Source organism: Centroberyx gerrardi, chromosome 3 (genome assembly GCF_048128805.1).
Source record: "Centroberyx gerrardi isolate f3 chromosome 3, fCenGer3.hap1.cur.20231027, whole genome shotgun sequence".
In the NCBI taxonomy this organism is placed as follows: Eukaryota; Metazoa; Chordata; class Actinopteri; order Beryciformes; family Berycidae; genus Centroberyx; species Centroberyx gerrardi.
The window spans coordinates 21,025,727-21,051,927 of record NC_135999.1 but is presented as its reverse complement, the minus strand read 5'-3'; the positions used below and the strand labels follow the sequence as shown (position 1 = coordinate 21,051,927).

General features: G+C 43.0%; 1 protein-coding gene across 1 annotated transcript; it reads right to left on the bottom strand.

Annotated features, from left to right (window-relative positions):
• Positions 1 to 18,798: 18,798 nt before the first annotated feature.
• On the bottom strand, positions 18,799 to 20,148 carry adra2c (adrenoceptor alpha 2C). The gene has a single exon (XM_071923014.2). It carries the CDS (start codon positions 20,146 to 20,148, stop codon positions 18,799 to 18,801), a length of 1,350 nt encoding a protein of 449 aa, XP_071779115.2.
• Positions 20,149 to 26,201: the final 6,053 nt, after the last annotated feature.

The window sequence follows — 26,201 nt, the reverse complement described above, 5'->3', positions numbered from 1 at the left end:
TCCTCCCACCCTGTAGGTGGAGTAAAAGATGTCTGACACCGCTGGAATGATTGACAATCTGCCACACCTGCTCCAGCCTGCATAAAAGCACTCCTCCCCCCACCAGACGCTCTCTTTTCCAGCAGGCGGCAGGAGCAGTGTTCTCAGCTACCACCTTTCTTTTCCCCCCTTTCCCCTTTTGGTTTTGGCAATTATTTGTAGATAATCAACCACTTCCTTTTTGCAACTTAATTTTGTTGTCAGTGTCCCTTTATGTTACCTCCCTCCGAGCCAGGGTCGTAACAGCAGGGTTGATGCAGATGTCATTTTCAATTAGCCAGTTTCTGATACAATGCTTATGGAGAGAGCCTGCACAATTTATTGTACAATTTTTTTGTGCTGCTGTGATACCGGAATTTCCCCTAGGGGATCAATAAAGTGCATCTTATCTTATTTGTACTCTGTAATGGATGCAATTTAAACTGTAGTGAGGTAAAATACTTAAGTCAAAACATACTTAGTAAAATTAAAATTACTAATTTTAAAAAATACAAGTACGCAAAAAAGCTACTTAATTACAGTAACAAGAGTAAATGTAATTCCTGACTTCCACCCTTGGTCATGGATGACAGCTGCCATGAGAATCTGAAAATCTGTTAGCTCTTGTCCAGTCTGAACTAAACGGCCTTGAAGTCTGAGGCTGGTTACAACTGATGCTTGTGTTTGTTTAATAGCTCCTTTTTAAATCATGTTATTTTCTGTTTGAGTGGCAGCCAACCAAAAAATTGCAAAAGGTTCGGCAAAAATGTTGCTAACTTTGTGGTTAACCTTGGCTGAAAATCAAGCAAAAACAAATGCTCCCAAACAATCATTCATTTTGTCACATCACCGGACTGCTACCACTTGAACAGTTACAAGCTCTGCTCTGCTATGAAGAACTTCTAAAATTACAATCTTATGTAGTAGCACAAAGTGAGCTGTAATTAGTGATTTGTTTTTAAAATTTTGCCATGCTAGTCAATGGAGAATGTCAGTGACCTCTGTTTTGCCCACAGCATCGTCATGACACACAATTGTCGCACAGGAAGATGGAGTCCTGTTTTGGTTCTGCACCCCTTCCTGTGTCTTGTTTTGCTTTGAATTTTGTCACAATAAATTTGGTTAATTTTTTTGTCTTTTCTTTACATTTCATGTTCCACCACTCTGAATGCAAAAGAGCCAGCTTCCTGATACAGTTCAGACCTCCCTATCCTCTTGGGTATGAACCTAGGCTGATGTCATCTTGACAGTGTGACAAATATTCATGACATTCTAAGAAGGACTGGGTCATTAAACTGTTTACATCATTCTTCACTATACTAGCTTTTCCCTTCGTCTTCCACTTATAATTGGCTAACTAATGTAACTGAGAGGGTATGGACACATCCACACATGCACACATATACAAACAAATACATTCAGTTCAATTTACATGCCAGGGTATTAATTTATGTACATATCCGATGGTTATGTCTTCCTCCTGAAGTTGTAATGGGTTGAAAACATCTAACTGAATCTAGGACATATCCGAGACCCATCCAGCTACAAAGTTGTGTGTGTGTGTGTGTGTGTGTGTGTGTGTGTGTGTGTGTGTGTGTGTGTGTGTGTGTGTGTGTGTGTGTGTGTCCTGCATGGCCACGTGTGACAAGAGTGTAGTTTTGCTTACTTAGAAACATATCAATCTCACACAATTGAAGCTCTGATTTAGCATAGGAAAATACATTTTAGGAACTGTATACCTATAGCTTACTTTATTTATTCCCATATACATATTTACTAAAAATGTTTTCCCTTGATTTGACTTGTAGACTTACCTTCCACTGGAGGTTCAAGCTGAGTGTATCTCAGTGCCCGAGATGAAGAGGAGTGAGACGAAATATCATGACCCATATTGCTCAGAGATTCCCCCCTTTCTCTATAGTTTGACTAGGGGAGTAGTTGTGTGTGTCAGATGAAAGTTAATCAGGGGGAAATCCGATCAGTATTCTATCCAGAAGCAGCAGGTGGTCATAGACTTGGCCACGCAGAGATAGTGTGTCCTTTTGCCTGCCTGCTGGTCTGTGTGTGTGTGTGTGTGTGTGTGTGTGTGTTTGAGAGAGAGCGAGAGGGCACATGCACTTCCCTTGTCCTTGCAACCCAATAAGTGTCTGGGTTTCCTGAGTACACTGGTGAATGATTACATTAATGGGATGGAGAGAGAAAGAGAGAGAGAGGAGAGCAGAAAGAGAGAGGAAAGGGGGAACAGTCAGAGGTAGTCACACACGGAGAGAGAGAGAGAGAGAGAAAGAGAGGGAGCGAAGTAAAGGAAAAGGTGTGAGTTGGCACACCTCTGTCAACCTTTCCTCTCCTTTTTCTTGTACCACCTCAGGGAGTTTACGACACTAACAGCGTGCTAATACCCCCTACACACCCTCTCTCACACACACATGGCTTACTTTCAAGAACAGGTTGTTTTCCTGCCAGACTCTTGATGTGAACTGATCGACAGTGATGTTTTTAAAAGGTCTGGATATTACTAGCATGCCAACCCTAGCCTCCCTGCTGCTCCACTGATCAACCGGAAAGGCCAATGAGAGTGAGCTTAGAGGGTGATCATTCACACACACACACACACACACACACACACACACACACTTCAGCATTGACGAAGCGGTGAGTGTTGTGTTCTGGTGAAGGTCAGTGGCCTGCTGTGCGGAGCATGTGATGCCTCAGTTCCTTATACACTCCACCATACCAATAGTAATGGCGATATGTGATTTCTTTAGCTCCCATGGCTTGTCTTAATGACCCTATACATTATTCAACAGTGTCATTATCCTTGGGGGAAATAAGATCCTTTAGAATGAGTAATTTACATACGTCTATACTATAGATACTTTACATTGTGTTTCATAGATTTCTAAATCACTGTAGCAGATAAATATGTAGGGAACAGAAAAGGTCCGGTGGGTTGAAATGGTGGGGCGAGATGCTGAGCTTGGCTGGGGCTGCTAATAGGGATTCAGTGATGTACCCTTCCAGAGCACAGATCTCTGTGGTCCTATTAAAGAAAAGGCTGGGGAATTGCTGTAGTTGTTATGGGGCTTTGTCCGAGGGAATGACCATGTGTTTTGCCATTTGTAAGTGTTATGCAACCCGAGACGTCTGTGGGTTTCAGGGGTGCAAATCTGTCTACGTTTGTTGTCTCGATTATATGAATGTCATTTATTTAGAATGTAGTCTTCCTCAATTGTCCCTCCATCTCTGACTTGCTCCTTGAATGGCAGGATGCCCTTGGCATGTTTCCCCATAGAGTGACATGACTAGCATCTCAATAACGCAGACTCTGTGTGTGTGTGTGTGTGTGTGTGTGTGTGTGTGTGTGCGTATCTGTGTGTGTGTGTGTGTGTGCGTGTGCGACTCTTCCAGGTCTGACATCTGAGGTCTGATGTCTGACGTCATCAGCTTGTAGGACATCCCTGTGGATAGACAAGGTATTGATGTGTGTGTGTGTGTGCGTGTGTGTGTGTGTGTGTGTGTGTGTATGCCTGCATTATGTTGAGCCCCCTGTCCAATGCAGGTTAATTGTGTTGTTATTAGACAAGAAAACAGGGATACGCTTCAGAGCTTTTTAATTACCAACTTCTCATATCCTGTGCCATTCTCAGACACACACCCACACACACACACATACACACACACACACACACACACACACGCACAAACGCACATGCCACATACACACAAACATACACATCACCATACACAGAAATACCCAATACAATGGTAAATGCATACACTGTCCACCTTACTAGCACATTTGTAGAACATACTGCATATATACACATACACATGTTGCTCCCATGACTTGATGACTTGACTAACCCTAACCCTAACAGATAGTTGAAACCATGTCCCACATCTTAAATGGTTGCCATGTATACAGGGGGCTTTACATATGTAGGCACGACAGAATAGTGGATCTGATATCAAAAGATATCACATCTATTTTCAGGTCTTCTATAATGCTTTATAAGCATTCTACTGTGAAGCCGAGCATGTTCAGTCTGTGCAGTGAGGATTCAGAAGTGTTCTCTAATATTACAGCTAACACCCCCGATGTTGTTGTTGTCAATGAAAATCTTAGAGAGGTGTTCGTTCTAGAGGTCGGCTGTACTTTTGACTACAGCCTAGAGGAAGCCTTTCTAACCAAGATGCTGAAATATCAACAGCTGGAGCAGACCATTTCTCAGCTAGGCTACAAGTGCAAACTTTTAGTTTTCATATTTGGCAGCCTGGGTCATGTGCACAAGCTAGTTGTGAGGGGCCTTCAGATGGCCGGTCTCCCTAAGAGAAGGGCCAAGCAGTTAGCGAGGTATTGTTCAGTATCTGCTATCATTGGTAGCCGCTCAATATGGAGGAGGCGCTGCTTTTTATACCCATGAAGTGGATACTGTCTGTTATCCTTCGACCTGCCACTGCTTTCATCCTATGTGTATGCAACAATGTGGTTGCCAATTAGGCACTTATGTAACTGACTGACTCAATATCTGACTGCATTAATAGTGTTTATGTCCTTTGTATGCTTGTATTTATGTGGACATAAATAAATATTTTTTTATGTGTGTGTGTGTGAGAGAGAGAGAGAGAGAGAGAGAGAGAGAGAGAGAGAGAGAGAGAGAGAGAGAGAGAGAAAGAGAGAGAGAGAGAGAGAGAGAGAGAGAGAGAGAGAGAAAGTGCTCACATTCATTGTTTAAGGTTGAGTATGTTTTTGTGAATGCAAATCCATTTTCCAGGGGAAGAGTTGAGATATGAACAATTAGAAAGAGCTGAATGACAGATCTGGGCTTTAATTGGGCTCTGTGTAAGCCAAACCTCTAACTGATCTGAAGCCCACTGAAGCAGAGTGATACAGACCTAATGGAACTAATTACTGTGTTTTCATAAAGTTACTTCAAGCAGAACCATCACAATTGCTGTTAACTCTATGGTCATTGGTTTTTAGGAGAAACCTGAACAATAGAAATGTGAACAATTTTGAAAAAAAAAGAGATTTTAAAGCAATATAATTAGACGTAGTGGAGCGTAAACCCACCTAAAAAAAATGTTCAAGCTTATCTAAGTGTTTCTTATTGAAATAGAGTCTTTGGAGAAAATAAAACAGATGGTAATACTAGCTGTTGTTCACCTTACGGAGCCAATCTATTTATTTATCACTACATCACTTTATATGGAGTGCCAGGGGAGCCTCAGCACTCCCCACAGGCTAGAGAAGGCTGGCATCACCACGGACAGCGTCGCTGGGTAAGAATGCAGTTGGGCAAAATAATAGACAGTCAATATTATGATTCCCAGCCGCTCCACTCCTGGGCTTAGCTCACACACCTGCAGCCACTCGCAATCAACTCCTTCCTGCCTTCAGTGTCTCCGTAGCCCAGAGCGGTGGAGGATGTCTCCAAGGACAGACTGTCTCTCAGCATGGTGTGCTAAGCGGCTGCAAGCCAAGACTCTCTTTATCTCACGTTGGCCTTATTGTGGATGAATGAAGTGTTGTATGGACTTGTTGACTGGCAAACTACCTTGGAGGAAGAAGAGGAGTTTGCAACGGATCCCGTGTGGATCAGTGTCTGTGCCTACTGTGTCTCACTCCCTTCTCCTCTGTGTTTCGCCGATGCCAAGAACCCAGTTAGAATAGAAGATCGCCCAGTCTGGGAAGAACCTGAGTTTAATCATTTGCTCCCTCTCCCCTTCCCTCACCTAATAAACTTTTCACTGCTCCAAATTGTGTTTTGGGCGATTCAGTTTCGAGTTCATATGCACTCTCGCAGCCAGAGTTGCCACAGAATGCTATTCTATACTCATACCATACTAGGCTGTATAACATAACACAATGCAGTGAATTGAAAAACAGCTCCATGAACAAATACTTGTCTCAATTGTCACCCTTCTTCATCTGCATTGAACTGACACATTTTGTAATATGTTGCACAACGATATTCACATGAAGTACATATTCTATCTACTGTGCCAGTGAAACCTAAGTTGAATTAGTGCATTGGCAACAGGTCTATTAGACTATGGAGGTCTTGTCAGGAGGCTTGTTTGGTATCAAGGAGACTCGGCCAAGAGACATTCTAACTTTGGACCATGACTGCTATTGATCTCCTCATCACTTGTAGTGCTGGAGGGGAGAGGAGGACACTTAAGCTCTCCTGAACAAGGAAAGTAAGGGGGTAGACTGACCTTGCACAGATGCAACAGAGAAAAACAGAGGGAGTGACTAAGAGAGAGAGAGAGACGGGGTGGATGCTAATTTTCTTACTTACTGTACTGGAACCCAAACTTAACTTTGACCTTGAGCTTAATTTCGCACTGAGCCGAGCAAAGAGGAGAGAGGGAGGGACTGTTGAATAGGATACACACAAAAGGAGAGAAAAGAACAGCCTTGGTTATTTATGATTGTTCTCACACTAGAATACCTGAGAGTTTCTTCACACAAAGAAACACACAAACAAATGTTCACTCTGGTCTCAGCTCACTCAGTCTTTCCACTGCATTTGCAGACTGAGACCAATTTATCGACTCGCTGGTCCTTGGTCTTATCTGGATTTTTAAAACATGAAAAATGCTTCCCTTCCTCCCTACTTCCCCTGATGATTGCATATGTGCAGTAGACAGTCAGGAAAGAAAACCAATGAAAAACAATACATGGCATAAAAAGGTTTATACAGTATATCTTCTCTTTGAAACATGACCAGTCAGCCAATCTATGACATTGAAAGGACTTTGGCTTTGTACAAAGCAATGCTGACTCCTAATCCAGGTTGTGCTTTAATTTTCTGAAGTTTGAATTATTGCCAAAATTCACAGTGTGGCCATCCGCAGTGTTAAAAGAGAGAAGCAGGCTGATTGCACTGTGCTTCAAGGTTGGAGTTTCATAAACAATCCAACAGTAATGTATACCTGTCCTTTATCTCTCCTCCTTTACTTTCAAAACCCATTTCGGTCTTTTATTCCCCATAAACCTCAAGACCCCCACTGTCAGAATCTCAACGGTAGTGTTCTCATAGCTTTCCCCTTTATCTTCCTTTCTTCACTTTCCCATTCCCCATAAACCGCAAGACTTCCACTGTCAGAGTCCCTCTCTGTTTTTCTACAGAGGCTGTTCAATTGAATGATTTCATTTGGCAGACTATAAAGACTATATACAGCACACCACTGCAGATGGAGAAAACATTATTTTAAAAGAAAAAACACCAGATGGAAATAATGCCCCTTGGCTTAGTCTCTCTGTGAGACAGTGGGACTGACAGAGAGCTATTGATCGACAGAATCAGATCCTCTAATGGACATACCACAGTCTCCCTCTGGCTATCAGTCAGACATGTCAGAGGTGCACATCCATTCTATGTTACAGTCCTAGATCATCTTCTTATTATCTTCATGGGGATTTACTCTTCCATGTGAGACGTCAGCCGTTGTGTAGCTAAGCATCATCAATTCAGAGAGGAAATCCAAATGATGTTGTGTGTGTGGTCAAAGGAAAGCTGCAGACACGAGCATATTCTGCAGATGTTTCAGTACAGTCACTGCTCCTACAATATCACACGGGGTAATTCCCATGTGTGATCTATCTCTGTGTATCCATCACTGGTGTGGGGGGCTGTACAAGAGATGGATGGACCAGTAACACACACAGACAGCCAGTCAAGTCCCATTATTATTCCATTATACCCAGTCTGTTTCCTTAGGGGGTAGAGGGCATCTCCAGCTGCAGGATTATACACTGCATTGTGTAGGAAGCCATGCAGATTCAGCCCATGTGTGGGGCCATCCTGTGCCTCAGCAGACACAAGATTATTCTATCGCTCATTCAGGAGGCTGCAAAAGGCTAGACCATGTGGGACCATTGTGTGTCGTTGCAGGTACCTTCAGATGCAGGATTAACTTGTGCAATCTTTAGAGGGAAAGGGAGAGAGAGTGAGAGAGAGAGAGAGAGAGAGAGAGAGAGAGAGAGAGAGAGAGAAAGTCAAAAAAGTAAAAGTAGGACCAGAGCCATCTATAGTATTGCATGCCCCAGCTGTAACTCACATATAAATTCCTGTGCGTGCCAGCCCCCCACCACACACACACCACACACACACACACACCTCCCAATCCCCCTTGCTCTTTTTGTCCTGGTTCTCTCGGTCTCACATGCGTACACACACATCCATGCAGGTTTTATAAGCCTCCTGCCTGCCTTTCTCCAGATGCATTGTGCTCCGGCAGTGTGACAAATTAATCTCAGGGATCAATTTTCTGTATGGGATCAGGCAGGAGATGGAGAATCTGTGTAAACATGTCAAGCGCACAGAAAACCTGAGACAAATTCTAGTGTTTGGCCTGGCTCCTATTACCACACAGTAACCTTCACCAACACCCATGACCTGTTCAAACAGGTTCTATCTACCTATCCATCTATCTATCTATCTACCCCTCTATCACTGCTTGTGTCGCTTCAATGCTCACTTCTATCCATGAATCATTACTACATTTCAACTGCCTGTTTACTGTAAATCTAATGACCCCATCAATGTTTACAAGACAGCAATCCATCATGTTTATTACGGCTGCCACTGCCTCCCTCCATCTCTCGCTCTCTTTCACTTTCTCTTTCATTTTCCATTTCTCTCTCTAAACACATGGATCCTCGTAATCCTCCTTTAAAAGTTAATTTGATGGAATAATACAATAACCATGCCAACACAAACCACAGGCCCTGCAGTTAATGAGTATGGACCCTGGAGACTCTTTGCATCTCCCTCCGCTGTCCATACTTTCTCCAATAATTATTTGTTAATCTAACGATCAGCACTAACACACAGCAATCAATATCCCACCGTCTTACATCCACAGACATAAATATACAGTACACACACATAGGCACCTGGCTATCAATAACACGTATTATCCATGAAGCAACCCATCATAAGATTGTATAGGAAATCAATCATGACAGAGTGAATGCTGCCTCTCCATGAAGATGTTTCTCCCATGTCCGCAGCATTAATGAGACCTGACCCTTCACCTCTCTCACCTAAGTTATGGCTGTCTCCAGCTTCCTCAGGAAATCGGAGGAAAGCGAACGTCATCATCTGTTTGAGGAGAGTGGAAAAATTTCATTCAGTCTTCAGTGTTATATGTCACCTGGTGGTTCTGTTGTCATTTTTATTTGCTTTTGAAGACTGGGATAACGATCAATTGAAAGTAAATTGTTGTCAAATATACTACAGCTATACAGAAATGCACAAACAACTATGGGGAAAAGAATAGCAGAGTCATTAAAACTGTTACGGTTTTTAAATTGTAGTCCACAAATTTCACCAGTGTGTGGTTCTTCTGTCTAACTATCTCCTCAGCAAGTCACTGTCCATTGTCTATGCTTGGATGTGTTCCTGGATTTGTGTGTGTGTGCATGTGTGTGGGGGGGGGGGGTTGTTTGTGTGCAGTTGCAAGCTTGTGTGTGTAAGTGAGCGTGTGCTTGTGTGCACTGTATGTGTCAGTAAGTCTGTGTGCATGCCACTCCAAGATTGTGCTTAGAGAGACTGCCTGTATCCAACTGCTTACCCAAGAGTCAAACTAATTGGGTAGATTAACAGGGTAATAAGCACAGATTGCTTCTCTTAATGGGTCACTGCTACCATTGTAAACACTCCCTGCTCCTTAAAGCAAAGAGGGATTAAAACACACAGCACTGCTAATAAAGAGAGATAAATAAGATCAACATGAATTGCATTCTATATGAGTGTTGGCTTTATTCGCATGCATTAAACTTGGCCCAGCCCTTGTCAATTTTAGGAGTTCATTCATCTCTCAAATGGTATATCATAATGCACACATTAATACTGTCGCGAAGTGACAGCTTTGACGGCAATGTACTATGCAATATATCCCAAGTTATCTTACACAGCAAACAAAGCAGAGAGAGATCTACTGTATCATGAGGGAGTCAGAATTCCACTCAACAGAAAATTGACATTTGTACAGTCAGTCCAAACGACAAGAAGCTTATTGCCTGGTAAACTGGTCCAATATGCCTTCAATGTATAGGTGTACTCTGTTTCCTTTGGCATTCAACAGTTGGTTCATCTGACTCAACACAGCGCTGCGGCACAGATAGGTGACACGGAGCAGATGGAACTGGAGATGCGTTAGATTAGCACGCGGCTAGCAAATGCTAATAGGAAAATCATGATGCGGAAAATTGTATTCACGTCGTCCCTTCTCCCCACGGACCCCCCAGGGTGGAATAATGTGACATTTTATAGTGACATCATAATGACTCTGTCCCATCTCTAACTTTGTCACTCTTGCTTCATTGACTTCCATTCCCCCCTACAGTCTGTGTGCTTCATATAAGTGAAAAGGGCAGTTGGAGTGAGGCGATTATTATTCATTCTGCTTTATGGATATTATTCATGATTCACATTTTATTATTGCATTTTTCACGTAGTCTCTTTTGCAGACAGTGGCTATTTGTTTTATTTATGTATCTCACATATCTCTGTATGCCAATAGCATACCATTATCTTTTTGAGCATGGTCCTAGTCCTGCCTTTTAGGTTAGGTTAATGTGTAATATTTTATCGTCAGTAATTCATTATCACATTCATTTTTAGAGATTAATTAGTTACCATAATTAATTAATTACCATAAACCAGTGGTGTCCAATTATGCGCCATGGAGGGCCGAGAGTCTGCAGGTTTTCCTTCCAACCAAACATTACACTAGGTGATTTCACTAATTAGTTGCTCCTTCTCTGTTTGAAGGTGTGCTAATCAATGAAATCAGCTGGGCTAGTGTTTAGAGAGAAATTTGGCATATAGGCTATGTTAAAACCCAAATTAAAGAGGATTCTGCATTTATCAAGACCATTTATCAAGACCCTCCGAGTAAGAGCTGAATATACAGAATATACTGTATTTCCTCATTCACTCCAATGTGAAACTCAAAACTGGCTCTAGTTCAGTAATCCTATTTTGACTTGTTTGACAGCAATTCTTGTTCCCCTTCAAGACCAGTGGCAGTTCAAATATGCATCATCTCCAATGCCCCCCACTCTCAGTTTTCTTTGTTTTGCAAGCCACAGGAAATCCAATTCTTTTTTTCATTTTCTTCAGCATTTTCTGACAGACAGAGAGAAATGGAGTAGGTGAGGGATGAGATGGATGGATGGAGCAGAATGGGCAGTGGGAGTGGGAAATGAACTCCTGACCCCGAGGGTATATGGCTGCTAGATGGAGGCAGCAGCACCACTCTACCAGACACCAGTGCATGAGGAAAAACATGTGTAAATGTAATACTTATGCATGAATCAACCCATCAAACCATGATTAAGCTCACATGATGTCTTTGGGCCAAGCTAAATACTGTATATGCACAGCTCTTATCCAAAGAGAAATATTGGAACTAGATGTGCACGGTGTCTCAATTCACATGCATTTTACAGCCTGAAAGGTGAAACACAAATGGAACGAACATTTGAAGTTGTAAATAAATGATTAGCTTTCCTTAATGCCCCTCCTCCTCTTACTCCATCACCCTTGCGACTCTTTTCTAGCATACCGCAGGTAGTCTTGAGTAGCCAGATTTTTTTTTGTGTTTTAGCACTGTCCAGCACAGAGGAAGGGTCTGGCCGAAACCATTTACTAGTGGGCATAAAGGTTGGGAAAACATCTTGAGTGTTTGTAGGTCCATCCAATAACAGAGCGTTTATTTGAATATTTCTTTAGTTAATTAAGGCCAGTACTCAAAGCTAGGGGGTTTTAGAGCATTGCTTTGTATGAATGTTAGCTGGTGTTTATAGGCCCCCAGGTGGGACACAGAGTAGGCCTGCTGAGGCCCAGTGAGACATGACGAGCAGGTTGTGAGTGATAAAACAGTGGGGGGGAATAACAATCAGAGTTGACCATCTGCCGAGTAGAAGACCCTATTCCCCTGTGAAACATGCACTGACAAGTGCTCTGATAAAATGCAGTGTCCTCAGAGAAGCTCTCTCTTTAGCCTTGAATTGAAACATCTAATGGAACTAACAAGCACTGACTCAGCTGAATGAAATGTTATTAACAGCTTTATTAGACGGCACAGCTGATAAACAACATTCACCCACGTACTAGAACTGGTAGGGATATGTATTTACTCCATCCCATGCAGTTGTTCCATTTCTCCTCTGTCTTGCGAGCGGAGCAGAGGCTCCTTCACACAATGGATGGGTGCTGTCAGACAGAGGAAAATAGATAGATTGATAGAGAAGGAGAGAAAGAGAGGGTGAAAGACAGAGGTGGAGATATAGAGAGAGGGGTGTGAGACAGATGGCAGATGGTGTGCGAGAGATGGACTCCTCTGATTTTCCATCCTTGCTGGGAGGAGAGAGGAGAGAGATTCCCCCATGAAATAAAGCGACTGTGTGATTGATTAAAGGATTAAGTCTCACCGCAATACAATCACCTCTGCTCCACTGCTACCGTTTTACTTATCTTCTCACCATTGAAACATAGTCATTTCTATCCTAACCTTTCATTTTTTATTCATCAAACGTTCTCGTATTCACAGTCAGTTCCTTATGAAGTCATTTGCATTTGCCTGGCAGCAACAGCACCTCTAGTGTTGTAACATGGCAGCACCTTGGTAAACACATGGCAGCAACACTGATACACAGCATGACAAATTAGATGGTGTTAGTCACACAATCTCTGCTTAAAGGTGTGAACATGACATTTGGGCTATAGAAACCAATTATAGAATCCCTTATGCTTCCCTGACAATACCGTGTTTACTAGACAATAGAGAAAGAGAGGCGGCTGTCGATGTTTTAATAAACTGTTATATCTTTGTTGTGCGTCTCATATGCTAATTGTAGCCTCCAGGGGCTTTTTAACTGTGCGTGTGAGTGCACATGTGTCTGTGTGTGTGTTCTTGTACTTCTATCCTTGTGAGATGATATTTAGGCCTTCAGAGATAGGGCATTTTTGCAAAGTGAGGTCATTTTGGACGGCCCTCACTTCTCCATGGGGCTAGTTTAGGGTTTGGGAATGAATGCACTCAATGGAAGGTACTGTCCTCATAAATATAGTAAGGCAAATGTGAGTGTGTGTGTGTGTGTGTGTGTGTGTGATTGCGTGTGTGTGTGTGTGCGCGCGTTTATGTGTATGTGTCCCTCTGTTCTGCTGAATAACATTTCTCTGTAATCTGGTAGATTTGACTGACAAGCATCGGGTGGATAAACACTGAGCTAGAGGAGGATTTGCACTAAAGGGAGGACAGAGGAGGAGGATGGAGGTTAAACGTAGAGGAGATCAAGATAGGGTTTGAGTAGAGTGGGGGCGGAGTAGATGGAGTGGGGAGGGGGGAGCTGGTGATGTTCAAACAGGAGGATGGAGGAGGAGGAGAGGATGCGTGATAATACACAGGGGAAAAGAAGGGCGGAACAGCATTGGGTGAGGGAATAAAGAAGAGGAAAAGATACAGGCAGGGAAACTTGTCATTCAATATTTCACAGGCTCAGAGGAGTCTGGACCTAATCTCTGTTCCTCAAGTACTTCACTCCCAAAAAACTGAAATTCCCTCAAACCATCTTAAACAAATCCCATAAAAAGCAAATTACTGTCCGTAAAAGTGACAGCTCATGCCTGCCACATTCAATCTTCCCGAAACTTTTTAGTCGTATCTCGGGGACTTAGATATTTAGCATTAAAACCTCTTATGGGTATTTACCCTAACACACAAACATGAAATAAATTACTATCTGCCCTGTCGTGATTCACCGCTTCCCGCCCACTGAGCACTCATCCAGATCTGTTGAAATCGGTTTTGACAAGTCTGATGGGGGCCAGAGAAGAGAGGGAGGATTTGGGAGGTCAGGTAGAGTTGAAGGCGTCATCATCACCTACAGAGTCGGAGGGCTACATGGTTAAGGCCTTTAAAGATTTAAAGAGCAACTTGCAGGTTGGAGACCCCAATGAATCAATGTGTAGGAAAATGATGTAGGAACTAGATTTTCATAAAAATATACTTATATATACACTACAGTGACTTCTGGAGTCGTTTTTGTGAGAGAATTTTACTTCCGCATCTAAAAAAGCCAAACCGGAAGTGACGTAAAAAAAGGGAGAGTGGTCAAGTTGAACAATAAGAACAATAAGAAATTAATGGATCTCAACGCTAGTTTTGACACTGAAGAGGTTGTAAATGTTTATGCATACGCATATGACGGACCACAGCCTTATAATTATGAGCCTGCTAGGCGTCCAAGAGACCAGGAACAGACCAGGGTTAGAAGAAATAACGGTCAGAGGAGAGATATTGAGTTGTGGTGTGAGGAGAACCAGTGGAGAACTGGGCAGGTGTCTTGGTGAGTGACCGGCGTTAGCTAACAATATCTAACGCTGTGTTCACATCACAATACGGTGACCAGACGTCCTGAAAAATATGGGACAGTCCCGAATTACGAGGAGTTGTCCCGAATTCTGAATCCTGTCCTGTTTGTCCTGAAAATTAACCGTTATAGTAATAGATAATATGAACAAGCTAAAACGAGAGCTGTCTGTATGCTGTGAGACTCGACCTGACTTGAGACTTGAAGGCAAAAATGCTGAGGAGACCTGACTTGGTGACACAGTAATATTGAAAAATGCTGCACTGAGCGTATTGTGTCTTTTGGAGCGCTGCCAAATTGTCATGAATAATTAATAACATAACGGAGATAGGCTAATAAAATGTAGAAGACACTAAATTCAAATGAGAGAACCCTTTCATTAAATTATCAATTAGTCTACATGAATTAGTAGATCAATAGTTTTTTTACTCTCTGAATCCGTGAAAATATTCTGATCAAATCACTTATGTAGGCTATAATTCCTGCTTTTAGTTATTAAAAAATGTCCTGACGTTGTTGAGGCCAACCCTCAATTCATAAATCCGTATTTTTCATTATACCCTTTTTTTCATTTCCTGTTCAGTCTTGATAATGATCTAATGATCTAAACAATGTGGCAACTGTCATCCCAACTCTTAATCATTTAATTAAGCAAGTTTTTAACTAATTAGATGATTAGTAAAATAGAGTTTGTTTGGCTTGCTTGATTGCGAAATTGCATTTTATTATAAAATAAACAAGAACTAGCTAATCCCACAACAAATGTAAATTGGGGAAATGGAAAAACAACAGTTGTGTGGGTTGTGAAACGTCCACATTCTGTTTTCCCTTTCCACCTCTTCAGTTCAGGAGCATCTTCAAGGGGCGGTGACAAGAAAAATGTAATTACTTCCACAGTTTTAACTCTCATCTGCAGCAAATGGTATAAAAAGGAGGAGACGGGGTTAGACAGAGTTGAACTCATCTCCATGTCTACATTTTGCTGGGTCGTTTAATAGGTGCCACTTCAGTGCTGCGGTTGCACAGGAGCAGCCCACCGCGAGCCTGAAGATGTGGCCCGCTGACACAGCGAGCCGTTACCGCTTTGACGGGGGCGGAGCGGGAATGACAGAATCCACTCTGAACGGTCATGGTGGCAGCACTAGTCAGCTTTCAGGGGATAAATAAGTAAGCAAGAGGAAGGCAGAGAGAGGACTGCATGTGTTATCCACCTTGTCTGGGTCAGTGCAAATTCTCCTGGCCTCCTGGTAAACTCTCACCCAAATCTGACCGTAGAACGGAGGGTCCCCAGTGTATAGTACCTTTCCTGCACATGCGCATGGCACACACACACACACACACACACACACATACATCATATCACTAAAAGCTGAGGCTGCTGACCCCTCCCAGAGCTCTTGCCCATACCTGGTGCTGTGAAACCCCCCATTTTGTTTTAGACTGAGCACACAAACCCATTTTCATTTCAGAAGGCTTTTCTGCTTTGTATCAATTCTGCAGTATCTTTATTGATGCTTGTTAGAAGGACACAGGTGGAGAGGTTGCAGGTAAAACATGAAAATGGAACCAAGGGGATCTGAATTCATTTGATGTAACCACACAGTCTGTTCATAACCACACATCAGGCCTTGCGAAAGGTCTCCTGTGTATTATACAGCGTACAAATATAGTGTGGTCAATACACAGACATTTCCATCTCTGGAGGATACATACATACTGATGCACTAGCAAAACGTATTCACAGAAAAAGACACAGTTTTCACATAAGGTTGGCTACAGGGCCTCAGGAAAGTCAGAGAACAAGAGAATTCTGTTTGAAAAGAAGACAATTGTTTTTACCATTGTACCATTGGAATACCACTGTACATCTTTTGCTAAACCATGTCAAAGGCTGGGCAGGCACTACAAGATTTCAATTAAGTTTCCCAAGATTTCCAGGCCAAATTTTCAGCAATGTGGTAAAAAGGAGGAATATGCAGGAAAAATGTGGATGCAGAAATTGCACTGCACACACCGTATAGGCCTACAATGTGCCATATTCATATGCCATGTGCCAAGTGCCATATGCCAAATGTTCCCATGGGCTTTCTCGGAGCACACTGATTTTGAAAACTGGACCTGGAAACTGTAATGGACAATGGCACTGATGTTTAATTGGTTCAAAATATCTGTATTTGTGTCTGTTCAGCCTTAGGAAGTCCTGTTAAGCCTGTTTAGGCAGGCAGCTTAGCAGACTTCACTGAGTGCTTCCTGTTTAGGTCCTGGGCCCTCATTCATAAAAAGGTTCTCATGCACAAATTTTGTGCGTACAGTTAAACCCAAGCCAAAGGTGTGATTAATTAAAAATTACCACATTACCATTTATTTTTCCAATTTTCTGTGATATATCAAAAGCTAACAATAATTTTAACCAAGTAATGAATAGTCATATAATTTCCCTTTTGATTATCAGATTCTTTGAAATGATCATATGATGGAATCTACAATAAAGTCAAAGAACTTTTTTTTTAATAAATGAGGCCCCAAGAGCTTTCCTTAGATTGTCCTAGTAAAAAAGTAGCATGAGATTATGTCATGAAGAAACCATTGCTTTCAGGCCTGAACAACAACAGCCTACCAAGGAGGCTAGACTTAGTGATTGCACTTACAAAATGATCATTAGTCATATGTTCTGAGTCACATCAATGACAGGGTCAGTGAAACAAATAAACAACAGTGACACAACAGTAGAAAAGTATATAAATAAACACATTAATAGCATTGAAGAATGCAGTCATGCACAGCAATCTTCAAAGGACATTTGAAGTCATCTCTTTATTTGATCTTTTTGAATGTGCTCAAAGCAGAGGAGTAAACACTGTTGTTCTTTATTTTTTGAAACATTAGAAAAAGAGAGTTTATTTTGACTTGAACATCTTTTAGAGCATTGTTCGTGATACAAACAATACCTTTTGATCATATTGATAAATGTGTGATTATAAAGGACCACACAATAATATACCGTCTTAAACTATGTACATGAGAAAAAAGCATTTCTAGTTATGAATGCTTGAAATATAAAGATGAAAATATAGACTATAGAAGTCAATTTTTGTCTTTGTCTTTGTTTAAGGTGTGTGTGCATGTGTGTGTGCGAGTGTGAGTGAGAGACAGAAACAGAGCAATAAGGTGTCTGTTTTTACTGTAGGTAAGTGCTTTTGTGACTGAGGGAGAGAGGAAGGGATGAAGAGAGGAGAGAAAAAGAGATGTGTGACAGAAAATAGAATGGAAGAGAATAGAAACCAATGGAGACACTTCACTGGAGAGAATCAGGCCATTCCCCAAATCAGGCTTACATACACACACATACACACACATACACACACATACAATCATTAACTGGCAGTTGGGATGAGACGCAGCAAACTCTCTCGTCTAACTTTACCATGACACAGTTTACACACACACATGGTATACACTTTGTCTCTCCCCCTGTCTCTTTCACACACACACTCACACACGCACACACGCGCACACACACACACATGCACACACACACACACTGAAAGACTCAGTGGGTGCCCATCTGCCTCAGCAGTAGCTCTGTATTCCATCTATTTTCGAGAATGTACAAACACATTCTTGGGAAATGAAATTGTCTGTCCTAATTGTCGCAATTAAGACAAGAAACACTTTTTTCCTCCCAAACTCCTTACACAGTAGACTGAAGCAGAAAAAATGACTTTGTAGTTGTAGTTGGTTTGTTTTTGTCTTTTTTTTTCACAGAAACACATAGTTTTGCTACTGAAACAGTAAGCAAGGAGCCCCTTCGTCCCATTGGTCCTCATGTTAGAGTGTGACGTAATAGAAAAGTAAGGAAAAAGCAAGAGAGCGAAAGAGAGAGAGAGAGAGAGAGAGAGAGAGAGACCATTATCTGACGTCACAACGGTTGTGTGGAGATTGTCAAGGCCTAAGCATTGTTATCGGTGAATGAGGTCACATTGTAAATCAGTGTCTCTGTAAACTCTTCCCCTCCTGTGCGGTTCATCCAATACAGCCACTGTCAATACACCATGGTGTGCATGCATCACGGTAACTGCTGGAGTCAGGGACAGTTAATTCGATTTAAAAGATTGCGGGTCGAGACCCATGTCAAAATCTAAAAGCAGCCTGGCACTCAATGAAAGGATCCTCTGGGGAATAGTAATAGAGGGTGGACAGTCGTAGGCCTAATTTAAAACCCTTTTCCGCACCTTAGTTCCTTCCTTGGATCCATTAATTGTTCTTTCCTTTCCAGTAAAGGTGTGAAAGTGGCCAGGCCAGCGCCTTATCCTACAGCCCGGAACCGTTTAATTTAGGTCTGCAGAGTAAAATGTCTATTACAACCACATCCATGCAGGACCCCTTCAGAAGGAGCGTTTCCATGACTTGCACAGGATCTTCTGGAAGGCTCTCCGGAAGTCCTGGTTGAAGATGGTGTAGATGACCGGGTTCAAAGAGCTGTTACAGTAGCCAATCCAGAAGAAGAACTTGAACAGCGTCTCGGGAATCTCGCAGGGCTTCCGGCAGATTCCGTACAGGCTGTAGGAGAAGAAGAACGGGAACCAGCAGACGACGAAAACCCCCATGACTACGGCGAGGACAAAGGTGAAGCGTTTCTCCCGAGCGGCGGAGACCTTCTTTCGGTTGACGGTGCTCCGCCGTTTCCGGCGAGAGGAGAACAGCTCCATGGACTTGGAACTGGCGCGCGACTTCCTGCTTGAGTATTTAGAGGCGGAGCTGCTCTTTCGACTGGACTTCCTGTCTTTTCTGTCATCATTGTGCTGTCTGGAGGAGGAATGTTTTTTAGGTTTCTCGTCTGATGAGCTGCTGTCATCGAAGTCGTCATCATGGTCTGTTGGTGGGTGTTTAGGTTCGTTAGGTAACGGCGATCCAGTTGTTTGTTGTTGGCAGTGCCCGTTCTCGCGTTCACGGCCTTTCATACTTCCACCGCCATTAGACTTTAACGACCCGCCTCTGCTCGCTTCGGCTTGGTCCAACCCATTCTCCAGCGGCGAATCCACATCCCTCTTCTTCTCTGACATGGTTCTGGTCCGAGTCTTGGCCACCTGGTAGATCCGAATGTAGACCAAGATCATGATGACACAGGGTGCAAAAAATGAGCCGATGCTGGAGTAGAGAATGTACCAGGTCTCATCATTCAGCACACACTGGGGGTTGGTGTCACTGCTGCTCCTATCCATTGATATCAGTGGAGGAAAAGAGATGACGGCTGAGATCAACCAAACCACCACAATCATCCCTTTAACCCGTTTGGGCGTTCTCTTTAAGTTGTATTCAACTGCCTGCGTCACTGACCAGTACCTGTCCAAACTAATGGCGCACAGGTGAACAATAGAGGAGGTGCAGAATAAAACGTCCAGTGCCAGGTAGATGTCACACCAAACTTTGCCAAAAAACCAGAAGCCCATAAGTTCGTTTGCCAAAGAAAAGGGCATGACCAGCGTGGCGACCAGAATGTCCGCACTGGCCAGGGAGACCAGAAAGAGATTCTGGGGCGGTTTCAAAGCTCTGCTCGTTAAAACGGCGATAACGACCAAGACGTTCCCTACTATTGTAAACAAAATCAGAAAGCTGACAAGTCCTGCCAGACCCCAAATAGCAAGCTGGGTGTACTGGCTCTGAGAGGTGGAATTAGAGGAGATGTTATTCGTCTCCATCTCATCCCCCAAGCCGGAGCTATTTAAGAAATCCATTTTCAGTCTTTTACTCAATGTGCGACTTTTAAAAAATTAAAATCTGTAAAAATATCCCATTACGACTTTACAGCCGCAGTCAATAAGTTAATGTCATATTTCACTACAAGAATAAATCTACATCAAATTGTCTTTTTTCCCTCCTCTCCTCACCTGTGATCTTCCACAGTCTGCACGCAAGTCCCTCCTTTGGAAAAAAAAAAAAAAAAAAAGGTAGATTGCAATCTGCAAAGTCTTTTTGATTTTTTAAGACCTTATTCCATAAATGTTCAGGCTGGTCAGTAATAGAATTTCCATGGGTAGAAAGCGGGCGCCCTCCTCAGCGTGTCCTCTCCCATCCCGACTGCGCCCGCATCTCTCCACCTCCGCCTCCCCGCTGTGTCCTGCTAGAGGTTTGTAACAACCACGTGTTTTTCACATTAAAAAACTAGCAGGGACCCGCTCCGCCCATGAGAAGAAATGAGAGAGGATATTGGAGGAGAGGACAGAGATGAAAACGGGGAAAATAAACCCAGCAAGCGGCAGTTTAATAAAATCGTTTTAATTACTGGTTATTCATTTGAGAATACCTCACAAGTTACAGTAGGCTATTGTGGCAGATTGGGGTATCAGTTGTTGAATCTGTCTTAAAGCTTTATCTGCAATGTCACTTCGACTGACTGACACTTCGTCGCAAATCGGACGGCTGATCAGTAAATCCATCTATCTTGATTGGTTTGCAGGTCTGGCTGAGGGCGCGCAGGTCCAATAACGCATTGACCCATCTTAATAGGTCTATAACAAATTAAAAACGACCGTATGAAGTAATTTGGTCGGGGTCACATTGCTGTCAAAACGCATGGACAGACTGACAGCGGAGACCCGCACCAAGGAGAATGCGCTCAGCTCTGTCCTTTGGTGCGCTCGCTGGAGGTCAGTATTGTAACAGCAAGCCCCGGAGGGACAGGCGGGCAAGCAGGCACATGATATATCTCTTACTTTGGAGTACATACGGACCATTATACCCAAAGAGCCACTAGTAATAGGCTATAGATATTCGAATAGAGCGGCGTATGTATAGATTAACATGTTTGCTCCCTCATGGCAGTGAGTGGTAGGTATGCCCTTTGTCTGGGCTGGGATGGACAGGACAGTGTGTCTGTCTGATCTTGCTGTGGAAAATATCCAGTATCCTTCTCCTCTCCTGTCATTACTAGTTTGTGTTATGTTATGGTAATTATGCTGATAAAACGATTACAGGATTACACTGTGGCATTCTCGTGTTCTGATGTAATGAAACAGACTAGATTTCACCTAAAGCATCGGGATATGAAATGAGCTGATTATCTTTACAGAAGAGCAGTGTTCTTTGGGTAATATTAATGATATAAGAATGAATGTGTGTTGATACTGAATAGGCCCTATATGATTAAGGCCTGGCTTTATCAGACTCTTTATCAGAGATAAATGTTAGCCCAGATCTACCATGACTATGACTTGCAGGTTATCTTGACTGGAGTTGACAAAGTATTTGGTAATGTATTTATTCATGGGTTTCATTTCTCAAGAATATCACAGCATACACATGTGCATGCACACACACACGCATACACACACACATGTACAGACACAAGCACTCATAAGCACGCTCTCACTATCTCGCTTTCACATTCTCTCTTTCACTCTCTCTGTTTCTCTCACACACACACGTAGCTACACAGATGCTTTGAGTGTGGGAGGCTTTTCAAAAAAGGACGGTGCAGCAGCACACGGCACTGCACTGCCAAGGTTGTTCAAATTAAATCCGAGCTCACGTCAGTAAAAGTCAATCCAAAAAGAGTTACGTGAAAAGTTTTGGTCTGCCTATCTGCTTTCTATTCAATTAACCCCCTCCGCTCTGTGCGACGCTGCAGCCTGGTGAAATCCTGTCTCCCCTTTGGCATACAGCCTGGTATTAAGTTGCTGGACCAGTGCGTTTATTGACCGTGTCTCCCAGCTAAGTACCCGTCATTAATCACAGAGCGCTCGGGCATACTGAATTAAAGAGCACAGGCAGCCGCAAGAAACGCTCAAGTCCAAATTGATCCTCATCAAGGCTATGAGGTGGAATGAGAAGGGCTCAGGGGGCGATGTTCCATCTGCATTGGAAAGACGGTCAAGACAGTGGACAGTCTCTCTCTCCCCACTCCTCTCTCTATCTTCCTCTTTCTCTCCCCCCAACACCCTAGTCGTTCTCATGCTGCCTGTTTAAATTGAGCTGGTGGTGGAGTGATGCTGCAGGTCGGCGTGGATGCACTCTAAGCTGATTTTGAACGGACAGACAAGCCTTGTTATGGTCATTAAGTCATGTCCCGGGGCCACAGCTCTATCCATATAATTGAGGCACCAGTGACTGATCTCAGCTATTACCAAGGCCTTTCTCGTTTCTAACATTGCTTTCTGTTCTTTCCAAGGAAATAAGTTGGTTCTTCCTGCTAGCCTTTGGGACGGAGAAATGTGTCCACTGTCAAGGAGACTGTGTGTGGCTGCGTCTGTCCCTTTAGATCAAGGGTTTGTACTTCTCGTCTCTTTTGAAGCCAGTGACATGTTTCGTCATCCTGTTTGTGCCATTGCATTCTGTTTGTCATTCTGAGTGAAAGCATTGTGGTTGTTGTATTGTGTATCTTTCTGATTCAAACATTGCAGATGCACAAAGTGTGAATGTGCTCTGTTGGGCTTTTGTGACGTGGTGGTTGGAGCATGATTTTCAGTCCTCTTTTATTTAAGCTCTACACTGGCAGCAGTTGCAGGATGATCGTGCTGCCTCTAGACCAAAATGCAAGAGGTGCCCAGAGCTAGAGGAGAGTAGCAATATGAGCACAATATGATTTACCAATAGATAGCTTGTCCTTGTGCTTCATCATCAGACAATCAACTCCTCATAAAAGTGAAAGCTATGGCACCACAGGCTTCCATCTCCTACTCATATACCCTCTTATCACGTACCTCATATATTGTCTATAATTATACAATATGATCTGCATTAGCACAGCGTACAGTAACTCTGCCACACTCGAACAAAGGCTATTCCCCAAAGAAATCAAAGCTGCTACCAATAATGACAGCCAGGTCTAATACTTCAAACCTCCCTATTGTACACTCCTTAATGTGCAGTGGTTTCCATAGCCCCCCCCATAAGGAGAGGTACATGCTAGCTATTGACAGTGATAAATAGCAGTACTACCTGGGTAGACAACTATAGAGCCTAGAACAAATAGTTCAGGGGAGCAACATCCAGCCCAGGGGAGTTTTTCTCCTCCCAGCATCACCCCACAGAGCAGGACCTGCTCTTTATCTAGTATCCTGCCTCTCTGTGACAAATTACCTTATAAGACAACCGGTAAAAAGAAGATCAATGGAATTGTTGATTTGGATGTTGGCTGACTGTTTCAAGGTGTAAAGAAAATTGATCAAAGTGAAAAATGAAATTAGTATCATAATGATATTGCTGATGTTTGATCAATATGCCCGAGTAATGTATCATATTTCTTACGTTTTCTTTTTCTCCTCGGCTCCCCACATCTCTCTCAAAAAGTTATTGCATATCTGTCCGACCCACCCCAACTATTTTATCACTGTCCGATCCATCTTCATTCACAATTGTGTGTGTGTGTGTGTGTGTGTGTGTGTGGGGGGGGGGGGGGGGGGGGGGGCTTTGGCAGGACTATTGGAGGCCAGAGCGATGAGAAAGCCAGAGGGACTAAAGCAGATTTTCATCTCCCACTGCTGTCTTTGTCACCCGTATCCTTCCTCCTGAGATCTGCTCACGCAGTTTGACTTTCACAGTGTCCTTGGCCTGGCTGTCCCTGTGGGGCAGGCAGCTGGGTGTCAAGCAGGGCGCATGAAGATATTTAAAGTGGTTTCTTGACTTTTCTGGTTTATCTTTGGAGGGCAAGATCTGTGGGGTGCATTTCAATTGCGTTAATTTCCATCACTGTCTTCTCTTCTCCTACAGAACAATGACATAAAAAGCACTGAGTTATTCATGTGTGTCTTTCTTTGGCCCCAGCATCTTTTTGCCCAATTCATCAGTAGTGGATCAGCAAGTACGCAGCTCTATGGTGAAAGGCATGAAGTGTGCTGACATAAAGCAGACTACTTTTCTTTTTCAGTGTCCCAATGCCAGAGACTCTTGTTATGTGAGCAGTTAAGGTATCATCTACTTCATGATCTTGAGAAGAATATCCAGACTGTGGATAAGACTGTGTGCTTTATTCAGTGGTGCCAATGCAAGAACAAGAAAACTCACTAACTAGCTCCTTGGTTACTGCAAGCAACCAACAAAGTTTGGCTTGCTGCGTATTGTGGTAATTATCAGTATAATGCTTGGAATGTGCCTTTGACCAATTAGATTGCTTGGCTGAAACTCCCCATTGTATAAAAGGATATCAGACTATGTATCTAAGTTAGGCAGCAATGTTCTGTATGTGCCTACTGTGTAACTCAGTGACAATGGTAAACAAGCATTTAGTCAGTTTTGCCTTTTAGGGGTGAACATTTGTTAACAAATCATACTGACGTAAAGGTTCACCTTCAGTTCATTGTTAATATAATAAATGTTGTTGGACCATACAAGGCTCCCATTATTTCAGCTTCAGGCGACATTCCTTGTCAAGGTCTTCTCCATTATAGTTTATGTCATCCCTATAATCGTCAGTACAATCCTTACCAAACAAGTATGAAGGACTCCAATTTCAAATTAACAAATGTGGCTGTAACAAATCAAATTGCATTTCAGAGATGATCTCAATGCCTCAGCATTGTCATTATCAAGTCATTTGAATCTCATAAAACTTTTGAATCTGTGTTGTAGCACAACAGACTGTTACAACCCTTCAGATTATGCAACAGCCCTTGTAAAAGTACTCCATTGCAAACACCACCCTCCTTGAGCTTAGTTGCTGTGCAGCGTCTGGCCTGGTGTCGTCATTACTGTCCATCTGACTGACAATTGGGCCTTACTGACAGATCTCCAGGCAACCAGAGCAATAGGAACAGCAGGAATGTGTTGCAACGCGACACCCCAGCCATAGATCGACACCAAGCGACTGGGTGTTGCATCATGATCTGCACACTAGATTGACTGGTTTGTGAAAAATGACCGCCTGTCAAGTGTCACTGGGAGGAAGGTCACAGATTGGCTGAGAGAGGATGGATGGTGGAATCAAATGTGGGATAGCGAGTGACGGAGCTACTGATGAAATTTCTGTCAATATTCATCACTAGTCTTGGTTTGTTAATGGAATCTCTGAATTAACACCTAGGAGTTAAATTCATCATGTCCATCTGATAATATACTGTAGTACATTAGGATCTATTGGGCTCATGGTACATTATTCTGTGTGGATTCTCTGCTACTGCACCTAGCTTTTGTTCTGATAAAAACCTGCCCAATGTATAGACACAAAAATGAAGCCTAGTCAAGACATTTAGCTGGTATTATAGTATAAAGCATATCACCTCCAGTCACCCCTCTCACAAACCGTATTGCACAGAGCTAGGCAATGCTAACCTTGTCAGCCAGCAAGCTAAGGCACCCCGCCAATTTAGGTAAGGTAGATCCTGACATCATGCCGCTGTGTGGGTGCGAGAGAACTGTTAGGTCAAATTATGCATGGAACCACACTGTAATTTGCCATCTGCAGATAACCTGAGCCCACCTAAGTGTTTTGCATCTACCTCTATCTATACCCTGGTCGATAGAGCATTTCAGCCCCCTCGGTTACCACAAGGCAATTGTTCAAGGGATATGGCTTTTGCCGAGACAGCCGGCTCACTAGCCTAATCCCACTACTGATGTCTCTGCTGCTGGAGAGCTCAGTCTGCAAAGCAGAAATCTGGAAAAGCCCAGTGAGGCGGGGGCAAAGGGTGGGAGAGAGAATGATGAAGAAAAGAGAAAAAGAGAAAGAAAGAGAGGAAGAGAGAAATGGCGAGAGCAGACAGAGGATAAAGCAAGGAGGAGGCAAGAGGAAGATGAACAACGGAGAAAGAATAAAGGCAGTTGAAGAGCAAGATGAGAGGGAGAGGCAGGAGTT

Bases quoted from the DNA above. Each gene is read 5' to 3' on its own strand.
- adra2c (XM_071923014.2), bottom strand. From the start codon at position 20,148: ATGGATTTCTTAAATAGCTCCGGCTTGGGGGATGAGATGGAGACGAAT.